General features: G+C 41.2%; 1 protein-coding gene across 2 annotated transcripts; it reads left to right on the top strand.

The window, feature by feature from the left end:
• Nucleotides 1–1,549: 1,549 nt before the first annotated feature.
• ATP6V1C2 (ATPase H+ transporting V1 subunit C2) lies at nucleotides 1,550–26,340 on the top strand. 2 transcript variants are annotated; one of them, XM_014581314.3, is made up of 13 exons: nucleotides 1,550–1,774; nucleotides 3,019–3,208; nucleotides 4,838–4,905; nucleotides 10,640–10,725; nucleotides 17,168–17,262; nucleotides 18,077–18,168; nucleotides 20,532–20,630; nucleotides 21,813–21,881; nucleotides 23,244–23,336; nucleotides 23,789–23,882; nucleotides 24,163–24,260; nucleotides 24,936–25,065; nucleotides 26,126–26,340. In XM_014581314.3, exons 2-13 carry the CDS (start codon nucleotides 3,080–3,082, stop codon nucleotides 26,219–26,221), a joined length of 1,149 nt encoding a protein of 382 aa, XP_014436800.1. In that variant the 5' UTR covers nucleotides 1,550–1,774; nucleotides 3,019–3,079; the 3' UTR covers nucleotides 26,222–26,340. The 2 variants fall into 2 exon arrangements, with proteins under 2 accessions (XP_014436800.1, XP_006138599.1); XM_006138537.4 differs by having other exon boundaries at nucleotides 1,553–1,774; nucleotides 3,049–3,208.
• Nucleotides 26,341–26,899: the final 559 nt, after the last annotated feature.

Below are 26,899 nucleotides of genomic sequence, written 5' to 3'. Positions count from 1 at the left end.
CTGGAAACCCATGGAGGGCTGGGAAACACAGCAGTTTCCTGATGTTTTATATAGCCCCAAGATGTACTGCACTCTGTTCCATGTTCCCACAGTCCCAGCATCAGATGGCATCACCAGGCTCTGTGGGATACATGTCCATAGTGCATTGCTTGTACTTTTAATGAGGGAGCTAAAAATGTGGGCAAGATCTGTTGACAGAGGGAGCAAGAGTGAATAAACTTTAGCAACTTTTTTTTTGGCGAATTCTGCATGTCAACATTAGTTTCGGTGACAAAACTTTGTAATGTAGATACACCCTTAGACTGTGAGTTCCATACTACAGTTTCAACCAATTTGCCAGATATTAAAGCTAGTTATTGCCAGGATCACCTCTGAAGCATTTTTTAAAAATCAACATTACATTAGCAATCACCTGTCATCTGGTATTGAGGCTGATTTAAGCAACAAGTTACATATCACAGTTGTTAGTTCTGAAATTTCACAATTGAGTTTGAAACTTGGATGCATACCATCTGGTCCTAGTGACTTATTACTGTTTAAGTTATCAACTTGGTCCAGAACCTCTAGTGTTGACACCTCAGCCCAAGACAGGTCCTCAGATATAATAATGTAGTGCCTGTACTGAATATTTGAAGAATAAGTTATACAGACACATGCTGATGTGAAAAAAAACAGGTAAGAGAAAGGCAGGCTACATGAGTGGACCAAAGGGAATGGGGAAAAATAAATTGTGACAGCAATGCAGGAAACCCAAGAAAAAATAAACTTGTGCTGTAGAACAGAAACAAATAAATATAGAAAAAAGTTATAAAATTACAATGTCAGAACATAGGAAGCATTAACATTTTTAAAAGATCTTAAAGATGGAAGTGCTTAACTACTTAGCATGTTATTAATTTCTGTGGGTTTTTTATTTTGCTATTTTAACAATTTAAGTAGCACCATGTTATTACATCATTTACCTTAGTTCAGGACAGTAAGTCATAAAAATACCGTTTTAAAAATAAACGCACTTTAGTATTGAAACTACATTGAGAGTGGAGACCAAAGAATGGAGGAGCATGTGGGCAATCAGAACTGCAGATAAGAAAATTGTGATTTGCCATGAGGTTATATGTAGATATGTTGCAGTTACATAAGCTAACAAGGAATTCTTTCAAACACCAAAAACATATAAAAGATTCTGGGATTATGTATGTGTAAAATATTTCATTGAATCAAGTCTCCTCTGATTGCTCAGTACATCTGCATTTCACACTGCACCCTGTGGATGGAGAGGTTGAGATGTACACCTTCCAGCCAGGATCAGCAGCCCTTCTGCTACCTGCACAATATTCTGAGAATCACTGCAGATAGCTCATCCCAGCTGTAGTGACTTTTATCCTCTCTCTGCCTCTCCCTTTTGTGTAGTTTCCTTTTCTGTTACTTTTCCAGGGGCTCACCTTGTTCACTAGGTCCCCAGTTCTGCCTAGCTGCTCCTCTCCTTTCACCAGGTTTATCCTGCCTACACAAGTTCTGCCCATTCTTCCCCTCCCATTCTGATAGCAAAGAGGTACTAGAGTCAGGGCAGTGCCTTCAGGAGATGTTACTGAGCATGGTCAGATGGCTGAAGCATACTCAGAAGCAGGAAGCAGTGTCCTGTCACTTTGCCTGAACACTCTCCTGCAAGCTGCACAGAGTAGCTAGTCCAGAACAAGCCATCGTTCTCACCAGCAGAGGCTCAGAGCATCAGAGCCTCTTGTCTCATGGAATGAGAACTCCTTTCTAGCACAAGGTAAAAGAAACAAAGCAACTGAACAATAATGTGTGGGATTGTATGTGTGCTGGAGAAATGATTTATACACAGGGTCTTTTATATCATTTTAAAGTGAGCTGGTGTGTTGGTTAGCTGAGTCTCTCTAATGCTTTTCCTCACAGAGTAAGTGGATTTACTGGGGTGTTAGCCAGTGAGACAAATTACAACTGTATATTTTATTAGTAATTACCATAATGTCTCAACTCTGTAAGTACCTGTAAGTAAATGTTGGCTGTACTTCAAGGAGCTTATATTCAAAGGGTTAATTGTGCAATTCTTGTGTACCCCAAATTCTGAAGGAGCTTTGTGTGTGCCCAAATAATTCACCATTAAGCCCTAAATGATTAAACTAGTTATGTTCTTCCTAGGATACCCTCTGAATAAAGGCAAACAAGCCTACATTGTTAAGTTCACTGCAGGAAGTACTATTTGTGGATTCTTGTAAGATATTTTTATGAAGAAAAATATTTAGTGATATCTGTGTAACAGAGGGAAATTCTCTTCCCATCTGCCCCACCTGTTCATTTACTCTGAACTGTTCAATAAGGACCAATAGATTTTCTCCTTCTCCTTTCTATTTTTTCTGCAGTTTGCATTATTAGTTGCTAAATATATTGTATTTTCTGACATTGTGGTCTCTACCCTGTGGATTTGAGACAGTTTAGGGTGGATTTCCCCAACTCCTTTGTATATAAGTAATATAATTATGGAAATTGATCACCATGGCAGTGGCATTTTTTGACTGCCTGAAAGTTCAGAAAAGGATTTTTTTTTACTATTTTACAGTCTACTTTTTCTTTTCTGGATGACCATAATGGTATTAAAGTTTGAGAGACTGTATTTAACAAACAGAAACACATATTACATTTGGATTTTTGCAAACTACAAAATGTTCATACTTTCTTCCCTGCCCCATAGATGCTGCAGCCAGTGGGAGTTTTCCAGTGACTGCAAGGGGAGCAGGATCAGAGCCTTAAATCTGCTAAAGGAGGGTGCACTATCATGGAGATTTAATTTTGCAAAAACTTCCCCTCCAGAAACCACATGAAACAACTCTGGGGGAGGAGGAACTTTTGCTACCTTGTTATGACATTCAGGAGAAGGTCACATTCAAGTTAGATTTCAAACTGAGGGAGTTACAATGGTCTTTAACTTATTTATAAAGTGAGTTTGGATAATCTCTGTCTATATAATGTTTCATTCTACCTGGATTTGGTTCACAGGGGAAATACCTGTCTTGTTTGTGGTTATAGAGATAAGGAGTGAAGAGAACGGCTAAAAAGCATGTCAGAGTTCTGGTTAATTTCTGCACCGGGGGATAAAGTAAATCTGCAGGCCTGGGAGAGGATGAACACAGTGACATCCAAAGCCAACCTATCCAGCAACAATAAATTCCTCATCCCAGACCTCAAGGTAAAAGCAGAAAGGGAGGACAGGGTTTTGGTGGCATAAGGAACACAAACAGAAACCTTTCCTTGTCTTTATCGAGTACATATGTTAGGAAATGGAAGAGAATTATGCAGGGAGTCCAGTGAAAATGGATTTGAGATGGAAAATCAGGAGGGGAAAAAAAGAATGAGCTTCTGAAGTTGCCTGGACACGTTATACTTTATTGAAAGGATATCTGCATGGAGTGATGCATGCCAGGGATGTCCAGCCAATTCAACATGCTTGTTGATCTCTGTTGCACTCTGCTCACTATTTACTCATGCCCTTTGAGGTAGTATACCATTATACACAATAGGCTCACTAACATAATGGGAATAATTAGATATATGTATATCCAGCAGTGTCCTAATGAGAAACTTGATGAAGATGAAATAGACTGTTATACACCAAGTGTGCACATTCAGACATGATGATGGACTTAATTTCTTATAGATAGATAAATAATTACTTTTCAAATTTCAGGCCATTATTTATGATTATTTTTAAATCTCTGAGTCTTATTTTGATCCCAATTACAGCCACTCCAGTCATTCCATTAAAGTCAATGGGATTACATTAGATTTAGGAACAGATTTTTTGAGGGAGCAACCCAAGTTGATAGTGTGCAGCATTTTGAAGAAGAAGCTCAGAACTTCTAAGAATCTGACCCTAAATCCAAAGGTCCCACTAACTATCTATACAAATTGAATTATTCCAGATTTCTAGTGATATAGTGGCCTTCTGGCGGTTAAAACACCAAAATGAAAAAGTTTATGCAAAGCAGGACTTTCAGACTGGTGCCAGCTTTCCCACATCTTTGAGCCACATCTTCACCTGGTGTAAATTAGCATAGCTTCCTAGACTTTAAAATAAATAAATTGATATAAATTAATAGATCTCCTTTGAAGCCAGGGGAACATGCTGATTTACATCAACTGAAGATGTAACCCTATTACTTTTATTACCATATTTTTGCTAATTACAATGTGTAGAATTTACTTCCACTAAACCCTTCTTCTCTCTTGGTATAACCCTGAAGTGGAGAACATCATGATGAATTGGCAACATTATAATAATAGATTCAGCAACAGACTGATGTAATAAACATAAGATTATGACAGTAGTACAAGATCATACAAAAAGGAGAAGCGTGGCTTGGAGAAAGATACAGTCTTCAATAATAGCAAAGAACATAGGCAAACTTTGCTCAAAAGCATTTTTTTAGTATAAATGCTGTTCCTCCTCCCACACCTCGTTTGTTGCTGTGTGTGTTAGTTTCTTAAATGCTTACAAAAATACAATATTTTATTAGTGAAATGTCAAGTCTATTGTATGTAATGATTCAGAAATCAAAAAAGGAAGGAAGACATCAGGGCATGATCATGAGACTAATAAATGCAATTTTTCCCTTTTATCAGAATAGGCTCTTTAATCCAAAAATCTAAAAAAAAAAAAAAAAAGCCCTTGCTGCTATTTTCCAGTAAGTGAATAAAGTTCTACCAAATTTGCTGATTTTTATAATTGCTAAAGAGAAGTCAAGGCTGATAAAGTTTTGCAAGCATATGCCTCGACAGGCTTTGTGTACATTTAACTTATTTATGGTCTTTCACACAGGTGGGGACATTGGATGCTCTTGTTGGTCTCTCAGATGAGCTGGGAAAACTTGATAGCTTTGCTGAAAGGTAAAATAGATGTTATTTACTACATACAAATGAGAAACAGACATTGTTTTCACAGGACACGGTGTCCTTTTATTCATCTATTCTTGACTTGTCTAAACCTGGTTCTAGAACTCAACTAAAATTGCCAGGTTTGGCTTAACCCTTGTCTAGTCCATAGTGGGTCACTACATATAAGGCAGTGGTTTCCAACCTTTTCAAGCATATGGATCCCTTTTCAATTATTAAAATTTCATGGACACCCTCCCCACTCTCGGTGGACAAAAAAAAGAAAAAGAAAAGTAAGGATTGGGCCCATTGTGGTCATTTTTAAACTTTCCATGGACCCCCGGCAGTACCGTCACAGACTACCAGGGGGACCATGTTCTAAATACCTTAATCAGCAGGTCCACTGAAGTCAGTTTCAGTTTTTCCCAAGTAAGGGCAGCAGGATTGGATCCTTTTGCTGAGTTTGTTTGAAAGGTAATCCTGATTAAGGAGACAGTACGAGGAAGGAAGCTCCTTTGAGAAATATAGGAGGCTTTTAAAAGCAGGCGCTCCCACTGACTGTGGCAAATTTTCAGAGTGAAAATGATCCCACTCTCTCTCTCCCCTTCCACAGAGGATTTCTCAAAAGACTTCATTCCCTTCCCAGTAAGAGGCAGAAGTTTTCAGGGGAAGGTTTATCTAAGCAAGAAGTTTGAGTCCTCCAGAAGCCCACTTCATATTCCTGAATTCCTGCCATGCCAACACTGGGCACAGATGTTGCCATGGGATGCCATTAGCCAGTTATGTGCCATGAAGATTCTGGTGCAGCTGAGGAGGTTGTATCTGCTATTCAGCTTCATAGGCTCATCAATAATCTTGCTAGACTCAGTGTTCTTCCACCGGGCAGCTTGGGAGACATGCCACCTTTCCCATTCTCTGTCTAGCACAGCTCAGGCTGGCTCAGGGCAGACATTGCTTAGACAGCTGGAGCTTGCTCAGACTTGCATGACTGGGGCCAGCTTGGGGCTTCTCAGGCTAGCCTGGGGTTGGGGCTGCACTGGCTGGGACTTTTGCTGCGGAAGCGGGAGAGGGCAGGGTTCCAATGAGCCCAGAGCTTCTCTGGCTACGGGAGGAGGACCGAGGGGGCAGGGCTTGAGGGTCCATCAGGGGGGCGGAGCTTCATGCAGAAGGGGTGGGGGAGGCTAACTTCCCTGAAAGTGGTGTCCACCCACTGCCCATGGTGCACAAGCAATTGCACTTCTGGCTGCTTCCCTGGTTTCATAGCAAAACAGAACTATTCAATCCTTAGTTCAATGGTCAATCCTCACCCTTCATTCCCATGGTGGCAGAGGAAATCAGATTCCCGCCCCCCTTCCCATCTTTGTTAACCTAGTCATGGTAGTGAATATTCACAGGAGTGTGGGGTGAAGAGTGGGCAAGACCGGGAGAAGATGGTTTTCACTTAATCATCACCAGGTGTAACAATAAAGACAAGGGTTCCTCTTACCCAAGTGATCCAATAGCCAAGCTACTGTACTGTTTGGGTCTAGTTGTTTGTCAGAAGCACTTACCTCCGCATTTTCAGAGGTGTGGCATGAGTATGCTGGTTCTAGTCAACTACGAGTGTTCAGTACTTGTTAAAAGTCATGCCCTTGGAGCTTGGGCTATACACTGAATTATTTCCATGTGTATAGATATACAAGATGTCTTCATCCCTCCCCCAGCCCTTTCCTGTGTTTGTCATCTGTTTTTGTTTTCCTTATCTTAACTTAGCACCAGATGCTGATCCCTTATTGAGTAGCACCTGACTCCACAAAGGGTCCCGTTGGCTTCAGTAGTCCCACTGGTGCAGTAAGATGGTATCAATGAGCAAAGGGATCAGAATCAGACTTTTACATCATAAGATCTTTGGGGCTGGCCTCAGCATATTTGTTTTGTAAAGCTCTTGCTTATAAGCACTGCTAAGTAATACTCAGGAATTAAACTGGTTTAAATATGAGACAAGTATGTGCAATGGCAAGCAAGGGATGAGCAGAGAAAAATCATATGATACAAATGTGCGAAAACCTTAGCACAGGGAAATGCATTTTAATAAACATGTGTTGTACACTATATAAAGAGTCTAGTAGGTTTTTGAGACTAGACTGTGTAATCCAAGGGTTAATGTACCAAGTACACATGCCTCATTAGCTGCAAACAATATATACCTGGTTATTAGTGACAGGCTAAGCAAATGAACTAGACTTTTACATTCCTGCTCATTGAAAGGTGCTCCCTGCTTAACTGTTGTTATATAAACAAATGCAAGAAGTGCTGGTTAAAGAGAAGCAGCACAAACCTGTCTGCACCACTTCTCACTAGGACTGCAGAGAAAGGGGCAAGAGTTATCCGGGACTCTTGTTTCCACATACTTTATTTATTTACACAGCAAGACAGAGTGTTTTTCCATGTCACTGTAAGACAGCGTTAGGCTCTGATGCTTTCTGATTGCTCACTCCTGATACATGCCTTTACTCAGGGATTCACCAGCATTTTCATTCCATGGACCACTCTATAAGGGCCTGATCCTATAAAGTGCTGAACACATTCACATCCACTAATTTCAAAGGCTGATGAGGGTATTCAATACCTTTAGAGAACTGATTCCATAGAGAGATCCTAACATTGCTCCCCTGTCCTGTTTTCATCACCCATTTACCCTCCATCTCACCCCAACGCTCTTCAGTTCTCAAAATATTCATGCCTCATGTTGATTGAAAAGGAGCTGGAAGATCACATACTTTACCACTGCTTTAACCTTTCCATTAGCATCCTCTGGGCCTATTTACTAACTGCTATTTAATATATTGTGGCCTTCACATCCAAAGCTGGATAATTTTCTTTTAGGTGATGATATTGCAAACTGCTTTCACATGCAACATATTGGATTCTTCTGCCATTATAATAGACTACAGGATGGTTATTTTGAGAGAACACAGTTCATGGGTTCTGATTCCTATTACTCATATACGAGGCTTTATGGGGGCATATTTTGCTTCAGTTTTTCTCCAGGGCTGCATCTACCCTGCACAGCTATTTTGGAATAAGCTATTCCGTAATAGGTATTCCGAAATAGCTTATTTCAAAATAGCACATCTACACTGCAAGGAAGCCTCAACATTAATCTGAAGCAGGCTTCCCTAATGTAGGCATGCTATTCTGATTTAGAGCCCCAGGAGAAATAACTTAGAATGGCCCTGGTGAGGGGCTATTTCAAAATAGCAGACATGGAGCATCTACACATGCCTTGTTTCAAAATAGCTATTTCAGAATAGGCATTATTCTTCGTATAATGAGGTTTACAGAAGTCGGAATAAGCCGTCCATTATTTCAAAATTATTTAGAAATAATGGAATTGCTATGTAGACACTCGCATAGTTATTTTGGAATAACAGCAGTTATTCCGAAATAACTTTGCTGTGTAGACACACCCCAGGAGTCCAAGAGGGTTTGGCACCAAAGCTTCTTAGTACAGCTCTATGGAGGGGTAGTGAGGACCCAAATATTGCCATATCTCTCAAGGAGCCAGAGGGAGGGAAAAACCTAGACTGAAGGAAATAGCTGTGTTGTAATTGAGCCAGAGGGGAAGGTAGGGGATTTAAGGAACTGGACCTCAGGCCCTACAACGTGTTAGCACAGATGGCGCTTTGTAGCAAGCAGATCTCCAGATCCCTGCTTATCTGGTGAAAACTATCAGTTTTAGGAGTCTGAAGATGTTGCTTTTTCTGCAGGGAGGCAAGTGAGTGGGGCAGGGGAAGAATCCCCAACAGAAGTAGGATTTGGAGGAAACTCTGTGAGGGGAATCCTGCACTCCCCCAGCTACCACCATGGGTATTTCTGCAGGAGAGGAACAGTTAGGCCCATCCTTCTGTGGAACAAAACAAAAGGATACAGCTTTGCTGTACAGTAGGCTTTTGGTTTTGTTCTCAGGAAACTTTTTAAATCTAAATGAACTACAGAAAATGATATAGCATCCCATGAAACTCATTTCTTTTTGTTGCAGTTGCATGTTTGCATTATTTTTTTAAAATTCAACTGCTCTTATTCTGGAATACTCAGTATTTAGAAGCCAGCCCTTTAACATTCATGGAGTTTTATGCACATACACATTTTTCTAGGATTAAGCCTTTATGTCTGGGTGTTATGAAGTAGAGTACACTTGAACCTCTTTTATCTGGCAACTTTGGGAAATAGGTTATACCAGATTATGGAATTTTCCAGACTGTGTGTGTTCATGTATACTTTTTGTTTTGAAGGTAAAAATAGAAACATTTTGCAAAGTACAGACAGTCCCCGGGTTATGTACAAGATAGGGACTGTAGGTTTGTTCTTAAGTTGAATCTGTATGTAAGTCGGAACTGGCGTCCAGTTTCAGCCGCTGCTGAAACTGACACCAGTTCTGACTTACATACAGATTCAACTTAAGAACCCCAAGTCAGCTGCTGCTGAAACTGATCAGCGGCTGATTCCAGGAAGCCTGGGGCAGAGCAACTGTGCCTCGGGCTTCCTGTAGTCAGCGCTGGTCAGTTTCAGCAACGGCTGACTTGGGGACGCCTGGGGCAGAGCAGCTGGGGTGCTGCTGGGTTGCTCCAGTAGCGCCGCTCCTCGGCGCTACTGGACCAACCCAGCAGCACCCCAGCTGCTCTGCCCCAGGCGTCCTGATTCAGCCGCTGCTGAAACTGACCAGCAGCGGCTGAATCAGGACGCCTGGGGCAGAGCAGCTGGGGTGCTGCCGGGTTGGTCCAGTAGTGCCCAGAGCGGCGCTGCGGGACCAACTGGCCGCAGCGGCGGGGTACCTGCCTCTGAGGCTTTGCTCTGGCGTGGGACCCGCCACCACTGCGGCTTTGCTCCCGGTGCCCCTGGTCTGCTGGAGACGGTCCCCAGCAGACCAGGGGCACCAGGAGCAGCTTTTCTCGCCCTGGAGGTCGAGGTGGCTGACCGCTGCCTTCGAGCTCTGGGGCGAGAAAGCCCCGTTCGTAAGTGCGGATCCGACATAAGTCGGATCCGCGTAAGTCGGGGACTGCCTGTACTGAATTTTTATTTCACATGTAACATAGACAGCAATACATATACGGTCTGGGGGGGGAAGGCACAGGAGTATATTGGGAATACGGTTGTAGGGGCTGGGAGAAAGGGAATGTGCATGAGGTTGGGAATGCAAGATCTGGAAGGAAGGTGGATGGAAGTGGGGTGCTTACCTGGCAACCCACTCTTCCAGGCACATGTGGCTTCATGACCCTCCTGCTGCTCCCAGGCACTGTCCTCGGCGGGGGAAAAGCCTCCAGAGAAGTGCTTTGCTGCACTGACGTTTCCCCTGCCGGGGAGAGGGGAAGTGTTAGTATGCAGAACTGCTGCCTCCCCTCCTGCCAGAATCTGAACCACAGGTGTTCCTGAATTAGGGACACCCAGATTATGGAGGTTCATGTGTATATGCAAGATTCCCATAGGTTTGAATGGGATCAGATTGTAGTCTAGAGAGTATTTACAAAGTACAGTGTATTTAGAAGTGCTAGTGAGTATCTAGAGAGAGTACAGTGTATTTAGAAATAAGCAGTGTAGTCATGCAATGTGCTATAGGGCTTTCATTCATCCTCATTTGAATTACAAATTAAAAGCCTTACCTCAGAAATATGTTGAGTGAGTACCTCCTAGTTAATGAGAGAATTGTTCTAACTGTTTTATCTTCAGGTACATTCTGTCACTAACAAAAGCTTCTCTTCTTACACCTAAGCGTAATAAAGAAAATAGCACAGTACATAGGAGAAGTTATGGAGGATTCAAAGGATAAAGTCCAGGAGAATCTTCTGGCCAATGGAGGTAGGTGCTGTGAATATGAATGTTTTTATTCATTGATGCTTTCTTTATCTATGTTAGAATTTGAACAAATAAGACACCTGCTTTTTGGGAGGGAGAGCAGGAAATTCTGTAATTCATTTTCTAAAAGAGATCTTAAGTCTGGTCCTGCTTCTACAGACATTAATACAAGCTTTTTCCAGTTTATTTCACTTTCACTTCCTCTTTCCATTGTCTAGGGTCAATTTTTCATTTAAGAAAGAATTTTTATCAGGCTGGGGAGGGGAATAAAAAAGAAGGTAGGCGTCATTGTCCCTTATTGAATGAACAACTCACAATCTCTTGTGGGATGCATGGTTTGGGGCCACTGAACCTTAATCTGTTCTATCTGATTGGAATTCTAGTTCATGACATCAGTTAGCAAAGGCATAAATGAGAGGAACTTTCTGGTAACTTTAGTTTTCCCTACCTGCCAGTGACATAAGAGGACATGTTGGTCAACCTCAGAGCCAGACCATCAAGAATAACTTCATCATATGGAAACTAAATGCCAGTTCTGGGCATCAGAACAGCAGACATTGTATTTGTATACAATGTGTCACAATACACCAAGTAATAAGCAGTGCTTTACGCAGTTTTCTGTACCAGTAACTTAGAATAATGGTGTTCCTTCTTGATACATGGGGCAAAAATCCTGCTTTATTCACTGTACAGGAAGAGGCAGCAGGTCATGATCTTGCTCCAGTGCCAAAAGTGTTTTGAGATGAGCTGGCTATGCTCTCTTGAGGACACAGTGAGTGACCAGGACACTGGCCTGCCTCTTACAGGGCAGGACCAACTCCTTTGCAGTCAGTAGCTGTGTTCTAGCTGGATACACACACATGCTGCTGCTATTGATTGGTGTGCATTCCCTGCCACTCTCCCTGTGCAATTCTGCTTTGGCCAGCAGCAGTTCTGCTCTATCGAGTGCTCCTCATTTTCAGAGCGCTTTACAAATATTAAAATGACCTCTTTTTGTGTTATCTGTTGTAAACATCATTCATATGTCCAGAAGGAGAAACTAAGGTCCAAGGCCACAAAGAGAATCTATGTCAATGTTGGAATTAACATTTAGGAGCTTTTGACTTCCAGTCTTGTGACTGTATGATTAGCCTATGAATGTCGTCTCAGCTGTCTGTTCTCCTAGGCTACGTTTACACTGGCATGATTTTCCGGAAATGCTTTTAACGGAAAAGTTTTCCGTTAAAAGCATTTTCGGAAAAGAGCGTCTAGATTGGCAGGATGCTTTTCCGCAAAAGCACTTTTTCCGGAAAAGCGTCCATGGCCAATCTAGACACGCTTTTCTGCAAAAAAGCCCCGATCGCCATTTTCGCGATCGGGGCTTTTTTGCGGAAAACAACTCTCTGCTGTCTACACTGGCCCTTTTGCGCAAAAGTTTTTCGGAAAAAGACTTTTGCCCGAACGGGAGCAGCATAGTATTTCCGCAAAAGCACTGACAATCTTACATGAGATCGTTAGTGCTTTTGCGGAAATTCAAGCGGCCAGTGTAAACTGCTGGCAAGTTTTTCCGCAAAAGTAGATGATTTTGCGGAAAAACTTGCCAGTCTAGACACAGCCCTAGGGTATGTCTACACTGCAAAGTTTTACCAGAAAAACAGCTATTTTTCCAGAAAAATTACATTTACGTCCACACTGCAATTGAATTCTTTTGACAGAAAGTCGAAAGAATGAAGGGGTTTTTCCAATAGCATTAAACCTGTTTTTACAAAGAAGCAGCCTTTCGGAAAAAGGTGTGTGTGGACGGGGAAGAGGGGTTTTTTTTCGAAAGAAGAGGCCTCCAGGAAAAAGCACAGGTGCCCTGATGGCCACTCCGTCGATAGTAATCACAACTTAAAAGTAAGAATGCGTCCAATAAATGTGGACACTATCTTTTGAAAAAGCAGATTGCTTTTTCAATGTGCTTTTGCTGTGTGGACGCTCTCTTTCAAAAGATGTTTTTCCAGAAGATGTCTTCTGGAAAAGCCTCTTCTGAAAGAAGCCTGCAGTCTAGACATAGCCCTACTGTTTTCTTAGGGTGCAGTCTGCTACCACAGACATGTAGTGATAAATCTTTATATACCAGAGGAATACATTGGCATGTAATTTGTGTTCCAATTTTAAACAAGTAGTTTAGCTTTTGACTGTTTGCATTGTTTTCTTTCCAAATCCTGTAGGAATACTATAGGGGTTTCTCCTTTAGAAAAGCGCCTCTTTCATGAAATAAAATCTGCATCTGATCAGTTGAACTCTGAAAGTTTAATAATCTCACTTATTATGTTTCAGGACTGAAGAATAAAATGAAGTGTCTAAAGAGTATGTTGAGTATTGATTGTTGCTGTGCTTTTCCAAGCATGCACTTGAGTGTGTTAATGCTAATGATGGTCTTTCAGTCTGGTTGTAGGGATACAGTGATCAGGTTACGAGGGATTTCTCAAGTAACAACCTCGAAGCTCGATCACGATATCCCTATGACTTAGGTAACAACAGGTTTAACCCATTTTCTTATATTTCTTCATTTTACCCTTTTCTCTCCTCTAACAGCACTGCATGCACAACAGACAGATGTGGGAATGAGTTGCCTGTGCAATATTTGTTACAAACATCTATGTTCTGATGATCAAGATAATTCATTTATTGCTTCTCACAAATGGGCTGTGTCTAGACTGGCAAGTTTTTCCGCAAAAGGAGAAGCTTTTGCGGAAAAACTTGCCAACTGTCTACACTGGCCGCTTGAATTTCCGCAAGAACACTAACGATCTCATGTAAGAAATCAGTGCTTCTTGCGGAAATACTATGCTGCTCCCGTTCGGGCAAAAGGGCCAGTGTAGACAGCTCAGATTTGTTTTGTGCAAAAAAGCCCCAATCGCAAAAATGGCGATTGGGGCTTTTTTGCACAAAAGTGCGTCTAGATTGGCACGGATGCTTTTCCGCAAAAAGTGCTTTTGCGGAAAAGCATCCGTGCCAATCTAGACGCTCTTTTCCGCAAATGCTTTTAACGGAACTTAAAAACGGAACTTAAAACTTTTCCGTTAAAAGCATTTGCGGAAAATCATGCCAGTCTAGACGTAGCCATGGGGTGCGTCTAGATTGGCAAGATTTTGCGCAAAAGCAATGGCTTTTGCGGAAAAACTTGTCAGCTATCTACACTGGCCGCTTGAATTTGCGCAAGAGCACTGACGTTCTAATGTAAGAATTCAGTGCTTCTTGCGCAAATACTTTGACGCTCCTGCTCAGAGATAAGCCCTCTTGAGCAAGAATACTTGTGCAAGAGGGCCAGTATAGACACGCACCTTAATTTTTTGTGCAAGAAAGCCCGATGGCTAAAATGGCCATCGGAGCTGTCTTGCGCAAAAGCGCGTCTATACTGGGCACGGATGCTTTTGCGCAAAAGCATCCGTGCCAATCTAGATGCTCTTTTGCGGAAATACTTTTAACGGAAAAACTTTTCCATTAAAAGTATTTCCGCAAAATCATACCAGTCTAGACACGGCCATGGAGTAATATTTTTGTGCACTAAAGAGTTCTCCTTTGCAATAAGATGTCAGACGTTTAGACATCAGCTTCACATCATTATCTGAGATCAATATTATCCTGACTTCAGAGAGGGAGGAAGGGAAACCCCAAAATTAAAGACTTGCCCAAGGCCACAGAGCAAGTCAGCATGAGCTCCTGCTTCCCAATTCCATTTCCAGCCTACTCAACCATACTGGGTCAAATTCTCTCTTCAGTTACAACTGTGCAGTTTCATTGGGTTTCAGTGGGGTTGTGTGAGATTAATGGTAACGAGGCCCAGAGTTTCTGAATTCGTAGACAACGACTAGACCTGTGGCACCTTAGAGACTAACAAAAATATATGAGATCATTAGCTTTTGAGGGTAAGATGACCAACTTCATCAGATGAGTTGGAGTGGAAATAATAGAATCCAAGATCTATAGAACAGCAAAAGAAATGCCTATCAATTATAGGACCCATGTTAATGAAGCTAATTAAGTGGGCTGGATATGTCTTATTCATAGTTTTTGATGTGAGAATGCAAAGGCAGGAGAAATTGGCTTTGTAGTGCATTAGCCAGTTAATGTCTTTATTTAAGCCCATGGTAACTGTGTCAAATTTGAATACGAATTCCAGCTCTGCAGTGTGGGTGGTAAAATTACTTTGTAGACGGACGGCTACTTTTAAATCCATGATTGAGTGACCAGGAAGGTTAAAATGTTCCTCTGTAGGTTTATGTGTGCTACCGCTCCTGATAATCTGATTTGTGTCCGTTTATCCTTTGTCACAGAGACTGTACAGTTTGGCCAACATACATGGCAGAGGGCCATTGCTGGAAATCGATGGCATACACCACATTAGAGGATGTGCAGTTGTATGAGCCCCAGATGCTGTGGCTTATGTGGTTAGGTCTTGTGATAGTGTTGCATGTATAGATGTGTGGATTTTAAATAATGGATTTAAAAGTAGCCATCCTTCTACATAGGAATTTCACCACCCAATTAGAGAGAGAGTGAATGACAACCAGTGCTCATCTCTTGCTTCTGACAAATAGTACCAAGTCGCAGGCATGTGAATTTAGCACTCCAGATTTTCTCTCCTGCTGTTCAAGTCGAATCCTAACTTTCTTCCAAACGCTGTGTGAGCCAGTCATAATTACACTTCCAGGAAGATTGACGCTCTGGAGGGCAATCTTCTGGCAGGTGTGATAAGGACCTGCTAAATCAAACACTGAGGGCGCCCCCATAGACCCTGGAACTAGGAATGTCAACGGGATAGTTTCTCTCATCGACCTCCCACTGTGGGACAGCCCAAGAAAAATTGATGCAAGGTACATCAAGTCCAGCTACGCAATTCATGTAACTGGAGTTGCATATCTTGCATTGATTTTCTCTGCCATGTCGACCTGGTCAAGGCTTACAGATTTACTGTAACTAGCTTTCATTGGTGTTGCTTCTGCTCTAAGGCTTTGTCTACACTACACGTTTTTGTGGCAAAATATGCTAATGAAGGGCTCATTAGCATAAGTTACTATCTCAGCATATTTCCTGCCATTTCTTTTTGTGTAAGGGTTTTTTGTGCAAAAAGAAGCCGTGTAGCCGCTTCCGTTTTGCAAAAAAAAACCCTGTTTTGTGCAAGATCCTTATGCCTCTCCAGGATCTTAAGGATCTTGCATAGTTTAAAGCGAACATTATGATACAACATGGGGACTTGTGAGCTTATCCCATTAGACAAACTTGCATAAAGTCAATACTGCACTGAGGTTACATCAGTGTACTACTTTTCTGGGTTGACTTGTGCAAAAAATATTGCCTGTTTCATAACAACATTGGACATATTGATGAGAGAAAACATTCATTTGGTTTTGTAACGTCTGCTCAACCTTTGATGGTACCAGATGCTAAAGGTCCCTGTTTTTCAAGTATTAAGTTGTGGCAAGAATCCTTTTTGCTAGCTAGGAATAACTAGTACATTTTTCCCACATCACAGGAAGGAATAGAGGCTCCCATTACTCAGTTTCAGAGTGACTCATTCATGAGAGATGTATGCATAATAGAACATGCTGTGAATTTTTGACTTTGGGTCCTATGATTGATTTATTCTTCTATAGAATGACTGTTTCTCAGCTTTGCTTCCGTTAGCTTGGGAATTCTGAGTTTATGATTGCAACTGATACATTGTCTTCTAAGCCAAATCAGGAGTTTCTTGCTCAGTTCTGACTCAGTCCTTATTTAGGTTTGACTTCACGGACTGTCTGATGGAGTCATAACTGAGTCACAGTATCAGCTGTATTAGTAGCAAACGGGATCAAATATTTCCCTGAATGCAATTCCATTTACTCCAGTGTTTGCACCAGTGATGGCTCCTACTGATATGATTACAAACTTCAGCCACACTTTAATAATATGTTTCATAAACATATTTGCCTATTAAAAATAACTGCACATTCTGGTACTATTTAATATCTTTTTTGTTCAGAAGTGGCACAGATAAATTTATAGTGACACTAGCTTCATGATAGACACTAATGCTCCTCTCCCCCAAAATATTTTCCACTGGAAGTTAGGAGTTTGAATATGGTTGAGGATCTGGGCCTAATTGATTAGGAACAATTTGCCTCGGTGAAGATGTGTGACTTGATCATTAATTAAAGTTGAACCTGTTCTACAAAAGTTAAATTCTGGATCAGATTTTTTTCCAAGTTTGAAGGAGTGTTTAGGGTTGTAGTTGTAGTTTGTGAAGTTCAGATCTAGAGTGCAACTAGGGAGCTATTCAGAATTGGATTCTGGGTTCAGCCCATCGCTAATGTTAATGAAAGGTATATCACGTGTAAAAAGTGGAGAATAGCTCCCAAAGTTCTAGTTTACATTCAGTTTTACAACATAGTGGATTTCTCAACTTGCTTGTTTCATACATTTATTTGTATCTTTTCAGTTGACCTAATTAGTTATCTGACCCGGTTTGAGTGGGACATGGCCAAATATCCCATAAAACAGCCACTGAAGAATATTTCAGAAGCATTAGCAAAGGTAAATCATACTCACAGATGTCTAAAAAGCATCCAAATGGAAGTATCAAGCTGTCGCAGTTCTCAGGGATAGTATCCGTATCTGATCCTTCCCTTTCCTTATCACAGTCAATGGAGTTTTGCCATTGATTGAGTAGGAGCAGAAGCAGACCCTGTGTACTGAAATAGTGTGAGTTTTTCATTATGAAATAATGCTGGTGAAACCTACTGGTGTCACAGGAGGAACAGTGTGCCTTAACAGCTCTTCCTAGAGTATTTTTATATAGACTTCCTGCCACTTTAATCTCCTTTATTATAATACTTTTGCTATTATTATATATTGCCATATTGTTCTCCATATGGAAAATATTGTATTTTTTCTACAGTGTTCATGGCTTTACATTAAATCAAAATACATCACAGGTTGAATGAATTATTTACACTGTAAACTTCTTGGGACAGGAGCCATCTGCTATTTTATATCATTATAATGCTTAGCACAATAAGGCCCTGATCCTACTTGAGGGCCAATGCATTGGATATAATGGAAGTTGGGGTGAAAATTCTGTTTACAGCCATCCTTCTTATAGTTATTTTCTTAAACCCTGGTAAAGCTACCTCTTTGCAAATACCGCACCCTTCATTAAACAAACATGCCATCTAGTAACTCTTACTTATGATAGAGGTGCACTGAAAATGTAATGAAAATGTACATTAAATGAAATTAGTATATGGTCCACTTCCTTGCATTGTGCTACTTATTCTACAGAACTGTTGACTTTATAAACATAAACCAAATGCATTTATTTCAGTCATATTTTTCCATTTATATTTAGCAAATTACACAAATAGAAACAGACCTGAAGTCCCGAACAGCAGCATACAACAACATTAAAGGAAATTTGCAAAGCCTGGAAAGAAAAACAGTGTATGTACAGTGTGTGCCTGTGTGTGTTGAATATTTATACTGCTGGTGTTGTTTGTATATAATATATTTTCCAGACTACTTTCAGAACATATGCACATTTATAAAGGAATGAGTAGAAGGAATGATTTTTACAAGTGCTGAGCATCCACAGATCCAGTGGAAGTGAACTGAAAATGGGAGTGTCAAGTACCTCTTAAAATCAAAATAATAGTTTCCTTCTGTTTGCTAAGGCTAAAGTTTGTAATTCTTACTATATACTAGAACTGGAAGAGTCATCAAGTCCAGTCCCCTATCAAGCACCATCTACATCATCCCTGACAGGTGTCTGTCTAATCTGCTCTTAAATATCTCCAGAGATGGAGATTCCAGAACCTCCCTAAGCAATTTATTCCAGTGTTTAACCACCTCGACAGGACGTTTTTCCTAATGTCCAACTTAAACATCCCTTGCTGCAATTTAAGCCCATTGCTTCTTGTCCTATCATCTGTGTCCAAGGAGAACAATTTTTCTCCCTCTTCCTTGTGACTAATTTCATTGCATTTGTTCTGAGCATATTGCATAGAATCAGAAATGAGAGATGGAGAAAATCTACTAAGTGAACCAGTACAATCCCATGCAATGTAGGTTGTTTAGCCTATATTTGGTTACAGAAGTCACATGCAATGAGGCATCCATTATTTCCCGAGAGACCATTAAACAGCTGTCTGCATCTCACTGATGATCAGCGTTCCCTTTCTTAATTTCATCCATTACTCATAGCTTGCCTTAGTAAATGTTTCTCACATCATCTCGAGTTAAAAAGTTCACTCTTTAAACATGTTGAGACTATGATAAATATAGGATTTGCTGGGTTCCCTTGATTTATTACATAGTTAATTTTCCCTACACAAGCAATGAGATGTGGCTGGCAAGCTCCATTCTTTCTGAATTCAAGTCTGCTTTTAGCATTTCCCCACTTTCAATGGGAGTCAAACTCCTAACAAAGATAAGTTTTAAGCAATCCATTTGAGAAGAAATAATCTGTAACCAGAACTTGTATAGTCTCTCAGGCTTGGTCTACACTAAAGGAGAAAATCAACTTAAGATATGCAACTCCAGCTACGTAGCTGGAATCAAAGTATCTTAAAATCACATTTTGACACCATCCACACGACAGGAGGTCAATGGGCGCATACTCTGTCGACTTCCCTTATTCCTCATAGAAGCAGGACAACCGGCGTCAATGGAGCACCCTCTCAGTTTGAATTAGTGTGTCTTCACTAGACCCTCTAATTTGAACCTTGGAAAATTGACTGCAGCAGCTTCGATCTTTTCTGCAGTGTAGACAAGTGTGATGTAAATCCGCAGTCAATGCCAACAGAAGTCTCAATGCTAATGTGAGCTAGTCTTACTTGTGCAGGTTTTCTGTTGCCATAAACAGCACCGTTTGTATTAGCCTCACGGCTGCAACGCCACATTCCTGGGACTGCTCCCAGACAGCTGAACTGTACCAATAAGTTACCCATGCCCTGTAGGGCTACATCTACACTCGTGGCTTCTTGCGTGAGAAATATGCAAATGAGTCTAAGCATGGAATATCGCTGAGCCTCATTTGCATACCTAATAAGTCACCATTTTTGCAGAAGAGGCTCTTTTACCAGAAGGAGCTGTCCACACTGCCCCTTACTGCGCAAGAAAAACCCTCTTGCGCAATGCCTGTATGCTGATTGTCAGGAATAACGGCAAATGAAAAAAAATGTTTTGAAATGGTTGAATGGTTTCATTTTTGAAAAACTTCTGGCTTCCAGTTGGACATGGCTTTTTGTGTAGAAGTACAAGCTGATCGTAGTAAAAGAGAATATGGTCAACATCTTTTGGTGCTTCAGGGTATGGTGAAAGCTTTGTTTCTGCCCACCATCATACAGACACACTCAGGGACAGAGGTGTGTGTGTGTGTGTCTGTCTATGCAGTTTGTACTAGCAATAGGGAACCCATCTGAAGGGCTTCTCTGCACAAAACGTATACTGCTGTAACTCGACAATGCTAGTGTGGTCACAGTGGTACCAGAATAGTAAATATTCCCATATGAAAAGCAGAATAAAAACTAAAATGATATAAGGCAGCTTTATACTGGTACAACTGTGTCCACGCTAGAGGTTGTACTGAAATAACTGGTATATGAAACCTCACCCCCTTGCCTAAATACATACTAGTACAAATCTGTGCATAGGTGAGGTCTTTAGACAGGTCATATATGGTACATACATTCCTCAGTATGTAACAGTACTTAGCAGTTAGCTGTATAGCACTGAACATTTACAAAGTGCTGTGGTCATCTATGTGTGTTCCACTAATGACTTTTTTCCTGATATGTTTATCTTAGGGGAAATCTGTTGACTCGTACATTAGCTGATATAGTGAATAAAGAAGACTTTGTGCTGAATTCAGAATATCTCATCACTCTTCTAGTTGTAGTTCCAAAGTAAGATAATCTCGTGTCTTCTGTTTGGGGGAGGGAGGAACAGAGAGAGTGCAAGCATGTGTAGTTTCCTTTTAAGAGAGAGAGTAACTATGAAACATAGGGCCACAGTCACAAAGTCTGGATCAAGAGTTTTGATTTGGGCAACTTGGGTCTTTCTTTAAGGGTATGTCTAACTACAGTGGCACAGTTATGCTGTTGCACTGTAGTAACATAATATAGGCACTTCCTACATGGACAGAAAAGTTTTTTTCTCCCATCCATGTAATTAATCTACCTCTGAGAGGCAGTAGCTAGGTCAATGTAAAACATTTTCCACTGACCTAACTACAGCTATACTGGGGTTAGGTCAATGTAACTACAACGTTCAGGATGTGAAAATTTTCACAGCTCTGAGCACCATAGCTAGGACAATTTAAATTCTGAGCATGGACTAGACTTAAGACACATCTAGGAATTGCATAAACATGTAATTTTAAAAAGTCTGCATACACATCATATGCTAACTGGGAGCCCATTATACTGAGCTGTGTTTAGAGGCCACCTGAGACTCACTGCTTCACCTGGCAGTCCCTTGCCCTTTGCCTTTAGGGTGCTCTAGTGTCATTATTACTGAATCTCTATCATAATTGCAACTGGTCAGGGCGCAAAGGGAGAAAAAAAAAATCAAATAATAGGAAACAGCTCTAAAAAGTACCTAAAATACTGTGTCTAATATAGTCTGTTAGCTCAGGCCCTTCCAGGGTGGGCTAGGAGAGTTGGGTCCCTTTAGGAGCTACAGGCTAAAGCTGCTGTTTCTAGATCTTCATGCGTATGCAATGCCAGATTTTAATTCTGTGCTATTTTGAGGTCTCAAAAAGTCATTATTAGAAACCTTGGTCATGCCTGGCCTCCAGCTAAAATAACTAGGAAGAGGAATTCCACATGTGAGGGAATGAGGAATTAGATGTTAGTGGGCTGTTTTTTTTAAATGGCTGCAGTTTGAAACTGCTCTAGTTTTTGGCATGTAAGAATAAATCCTGGTGAAAGAGCTTCATAGGCAGGTGATTTGGAAATAGGCATTTGATAATTTATAATAAGCCATATGCTAAACCGCATGGGGCAATCACATACATATGTGTCTGTTTAGTAGACATGCCTGCTCTTTTCAGTTACTTAATGCACTTTGTTTTGTGTTGCTCAAAGGTCGAACTATGCACAATGGCAAAAAACATATGAATCCCTCTCGGACATGGTAGTGCCTCGATCCACAAAGTGAGTGAATTTCCTTAACCAGCTCCCGTTTGCTCCCCGAGATCTTTATGCTGTTTGCATCTTAATTCTATAAAGTATTGGTTTGCGGGATTATATGCCACAAAAGAGCTCCATGAGAATGTCTGGAGCTACCCTATCCTCTCAGTCTCATTGTTGCTACTCCAATCCCTAATTAAAATGGAAGCTGGTTGGTTGGGGGAAATGTGTAGATGAATGAAAATGCTTAAGGGAGTTATTTTAGAACAACCATGCTTTTCCTTTTAAATGTCTGGTGATTCAAGCCTCTCTGATTTTACTCTGACCCCTGATTACTCAACAAACCATTAAATGTTGCCTGCTATTATTAAAGTAGAGGAACATTACAATAATATGGATCATGTTCTGCCCTCATGCAAATAGGCACATCATTAAACCTAGTAGAGTTACAGACACTTACATTAGTGATGCCATTAATTGTTTCCCAATTGGGGGATGGGTTAATTTAATGTATAAGATGCCTCTTAGAGCAGCAGAAACTTCATTAACTGTTGGACTTAGCAGGAAGGAAAAAATTCCAGTGGGTAGTCAACAGCAGAAAGTGAAGCATAGCAGTTCCCAAACTCTGGGCAAGGCCCCCCAAAGTAGGTCACAGCTCAAAACCCCATTTTAAAGGGGCACGAGTTCTGGCATTAGACTTGCTGTGGCTAGGTTGAAACCAAAGCCTGAGCCCCAGCTGTAAGGAGCCTGAAGCTGTAGCTGGAGAGTTTCAGTCCTGGGCAGTGGGGCTCAGGCTACAGCCTCCCTGCTTGGCTGGCCCCTACCCTACCTAGAGCAGCAGAGCTTAGGCAGGCTCAGACTTTGGTTCTCCCTACAGGGGTCATGTGGTAATTTGCCAGAAGTGAGTTGCAGTGCCACAAAGTTTGAGAATCCCTCACATAGATCATGGCAAAAGAAAAAGTCCAGTCAAGAAGTGCAAAGCTTGGAGATGGAAGATCAGAAGGAAAGGAACCAAAGGGAGCCAGTGAAGAGCAAGTCAGGGAGTGGGCAGGAATGGGGTTTGTCTGCTATTTCCTGTCCCTAAATATAAGTGGATAGAAGGGAAGGAAGCATGGCAAACAGGAGCCAGAAAGTAGGAATAGGAAAGAAGGAAGCAAGCACATTGACACAACCCAGCCAGGAAATAGCTTGGTCCTAAGGGGCTTTGAACTGACATTCATAATTTCAGCAGGAGCAAAATTGGGCCGTTTTGTCCTGCCTTTCAGTAGAAGCAAACCTAGCAAACTTTTCTGTCGATCAGTTGTCGAAAGGGGAGTTGCAAAATAAATCAGGTAACCAAAGCACAGAGCATCCTCCATGGCACAACAATGCATTTCCTTCCTGCAGATTGATTGCTGAGGATGCAGAGGGTGGACTGTTCACTGTAACACTGTTTAGAAAAGTGATGGATGATTTCAAAGCCAAAGCCAGAGAAAACAGGTACTGTAGTCACTGAACAGCTCCTGCAGACTGGGTCAAGCTCCCATGGGTGAGGAGCAGATGCAGGAACCAAGCACAACCCCATGCCTTTGGTCTTCTTTAAGTACAAACACTGCTCACATCTAGTGCTGCTGCTGGCACTAGATTCCTTGAGAGCATGGAGAGAAAGGGCCTCCTCCCTGCCCAGCATGGTCTGTCCTCTGTGGGAGTGAATGTACACTAGTCTCCAGGAGTGACACTGCAGCTGTCCGCAGCCACCCCCCAGGAGCTGTCTTACTGCTTGCCTAAGGCACACTATGTCTGCTATGCTGAAATGACTCTTCATTGCTCTGGGCACATTGTATGGCAATGGCTGGTCATTTAGAATGCATATTCATGCAGAAGCATAGGGCAAATTACCACGCAAGATATAGGAGCAGCAGCTATTACAAGCCAATTCTGTTTGTTTTAAGGTTCATGGTCCGAGAATTTTATTTTGATGAGAAAGAAATGAAATGTGAAAAAGAAGAAATGATGAAGTTAGCTTCTGAAAAGAAACAACAGTATGTAAGTAACACTTTGATATGACTTTCTAGTGGCTGATACATCCCTCACTGTAATATTTCAGCAGCTCACTATCATAAATGGATCTTTAGTTCACAGCATCTCTTTAGAATAGAAAAGTATCTTTTACTCAGGCGGAAAAAAGAGGCAGTCTGCATCAGTGACTTGCACAAGGTCATCCAAGCCTGGTCCCTAGTCACAAATGCAAATGGTAGAGCTAGCAGCAGTATCAATACTTCCAAAGCAAGGTGAGAAATAGCAATTACTCTGTTTATTGCCACAGGGGCCGCTATTGCGTTGGCTGAAAGTGAACTTCAGTGAAGTATTTGTGGCTTGGATTCATGTGAAAGCCCTGAGAGTTTTTGTCGAATCTGTCCTGAGGTAAGTGGGTAAATATGCAGAAGTGAACACAAGTGGTTTATTTTCTTAGAGCTGTGTACAGACAACTTTAGAGGGAAAGACTCACCACTTTAAAGAGTTGGCTCTAGAAATTTCTACTAGCAGCTAGAAACTTTAGATGTCTGAGAACAGTACTCATGATGGAGGCAAAAGAGTGAAAGTAACTATTGAAGTATATTTACAGGGGAGGGGAAAAATTACTAGAGCACTGCACGGATTAGGGATATGAATGGTTAACTGGTAAGCCTGACCTTTAAAGACAACTAGTAGGGCCTGCTTTAGTTGGCTAATCAATTAAATGGGATTACACATCTCTGGAGTGGATACAAATTTTGTATCTGTATCCAAACCGTTATCAGCAAAAATGAGCCATTGATATGAAATGGATATCTGAAAATTTGCAGGGCTCTAAAAACAACAGCTAGTGTGGGGAGAGAACACAGTCTTCACAGGAAAAATAGTGCTCTCATGCATCCCAGATCAGAGTGATGAGTATCAGGTGATGAGACAGCACAAAGAAAAGATGCTCAGCACTGGTGGAGAGGAGTGAGCAGATGAAAACAGGCTGATATGGGATTGAAGAAATAAATGTTTCCCAGAGAGGTTTGAAATGAATGCACTGTACCAAAAGCACAAAATGTACTTGTGTATTTAAAGGTATGGCCTACCTGTGAATTTCCAGGCAATGCTGCTGCAGCCCACCAAAAAGTCTGCAAAACGCTTGAGAGATGTTCTTCATGCAGTCTTCAAACATCTGGATGAAGTGGCAGCAGCAAGTATAATGGATGTATGTGTTCCATCTACTGCATGAGACACTATGGCCATTAGTTCTGAACAGACTTTATATTTGTAAGACTTATTTGTAACAATTTAAAAATCAATGCTTGTAATGCAGGGACTAGGGATGTTAAAATTAGATTAATCAACTAATCAAATAGTCGATGGAATTCCATCGACTATTTGATCAGAGCCGCCCAGCTGTTGCTACCTTTCAAAGGTGGAAATGCCACATGGTGTTGCCCCTTTTGAAATATACAAGAACCCCAGTAGGGGCTCTTGTGCATTTCAAAGATTGAAACTCAATGTGTAGACTGGAGCCAGCAGGGAGGCCCCCCGGCTGGCCCCAAGCTCCATACGCCAAGCTTCCGCTTTTCCCCAGTAGGGACTCTTGTACATTTCAAAGGTGGAACACCGCACTGCACCCCTGCCCCCACCCACAGAGCTGGGGGGAACTGGCTTTAAGCCGGCTCCCCCGGCATCCCAAAATCAGCTTTTAAGCCTCATCCCCTGTCCTTGCTGCCTCTTGCTGATAAAGGCAGCAAACGGGGGAGGCGAGAGGGCTGAGAAGTGACTGGTCAGCTAGTGTGTTGACCATCTGATAAGCTTTTGCTTTATCAGATAGTCAACTAGTCGATTACCTCCCTAGCAGGAACCAGATCAGTTAGCACCTAACGTTTCAGGGTTCTGGCCTATAAGGGTTTAGTCTCTATAAGGGACTAAGATCTAGTGTAAAGGACCTAATCGGACATTTCTTACACTTCCTTCTGAAGCATCTGACCACCATCAGAGAGGATACTGGACTAGATAGACCTCAGGTTAGATCCCGGGTGGCAATTTCTTATGACCAAGAAGCCCCCTAGTTTCTTCCCTCTCCATGTTGGCAATTCCTAAGTAATACTATTACAAAAACCTCACTTTATTCTAATAGAGATGAGCACAATCCCATGGTAGGAAGCAATTTACAGACAATCCTGGAGGGTAGAGGAGGGAGAAGGTGAAGAGTTATTTTTTAACAAAAAATTCTAAGTTATATGATTTCTCACATCTAACTTTCTCTCTTTTTGCAGATGAGCATGGACATTCCTGGCTTACAACTGAGCAATCAAGAATACTATCCTTATGTCTATTTCAAGATTGACCTCAGTCTTCTTGATTACAGTTAAGAAAAATAAGTCAAGCTTGACTTACTCTGTGCACCTGTTCCTGTAGAGTTATGCTCTTCAGCCATTAACAATCAAATTAAAAGGCAGACAACCTGCTTAGTTGGATAATTTTATACGAATTCTTCTGCATATGTAGCATAGTAATTTAAATTGTCAATCTACTCCACTTTATTTTCAAAGTGTTTTATTATTTTATAGTGTCTCTACTTCATAAGGTTAGAAAACATGCTTCATTAGCAGGTGGATTTTTAAATTTATTTTTAAGTTACAAAGAGGGGGATCATTGTTACTGTAATTCAAAATAAAATCAAAAGTTAAAATAGGCTGGTAGGTAGAGATTAGCTAGCAATATACAATCATTTTTTCTAACATTTGTCTTTTCAACTATAGTTTGATGTTTTTAATATAACAAATCAAGGAAATCCTGCTCTTCTTAAAACCAGAAAGGGTATTTTTTTCAAAAGCTCCAAGTGCCTAAATCATTTTTAAAGACAACTTAAGAGCACAAGAACACACTAAAACTGCAGCAGTAGTACAGTTATACTGATGCAACTGTAGCACTTAGTGGAGACAATGCCTATCACTGAAGGCCAGTTTCAAAACTTCACATCTAAACAAAAGAATTGACTGCAAAGCTTTTGTAAGTACTTATTTGTTACCCATTACTACCACCTTCCA

This window comes from Pelodiscus sinensis, chromosome 3 (assembly GCF_049634645.1).
Source record: "Pelodiscus sinensis isolate JC-2024 chromosome 3, ASM4963464v1, whole genome shotgun sequence".
Taxonomy (NCBI): Eukaryota; Metazoa; Chordata; order Testudines; family Trionychidae; genus Pelodiscus; species Pelodiscus sinensis.
The sequence above is the reverse complement of the archived record's forward strand: the minus strand, read 5'-3'. Positions and strand labels throughout refer to the sequence as shown.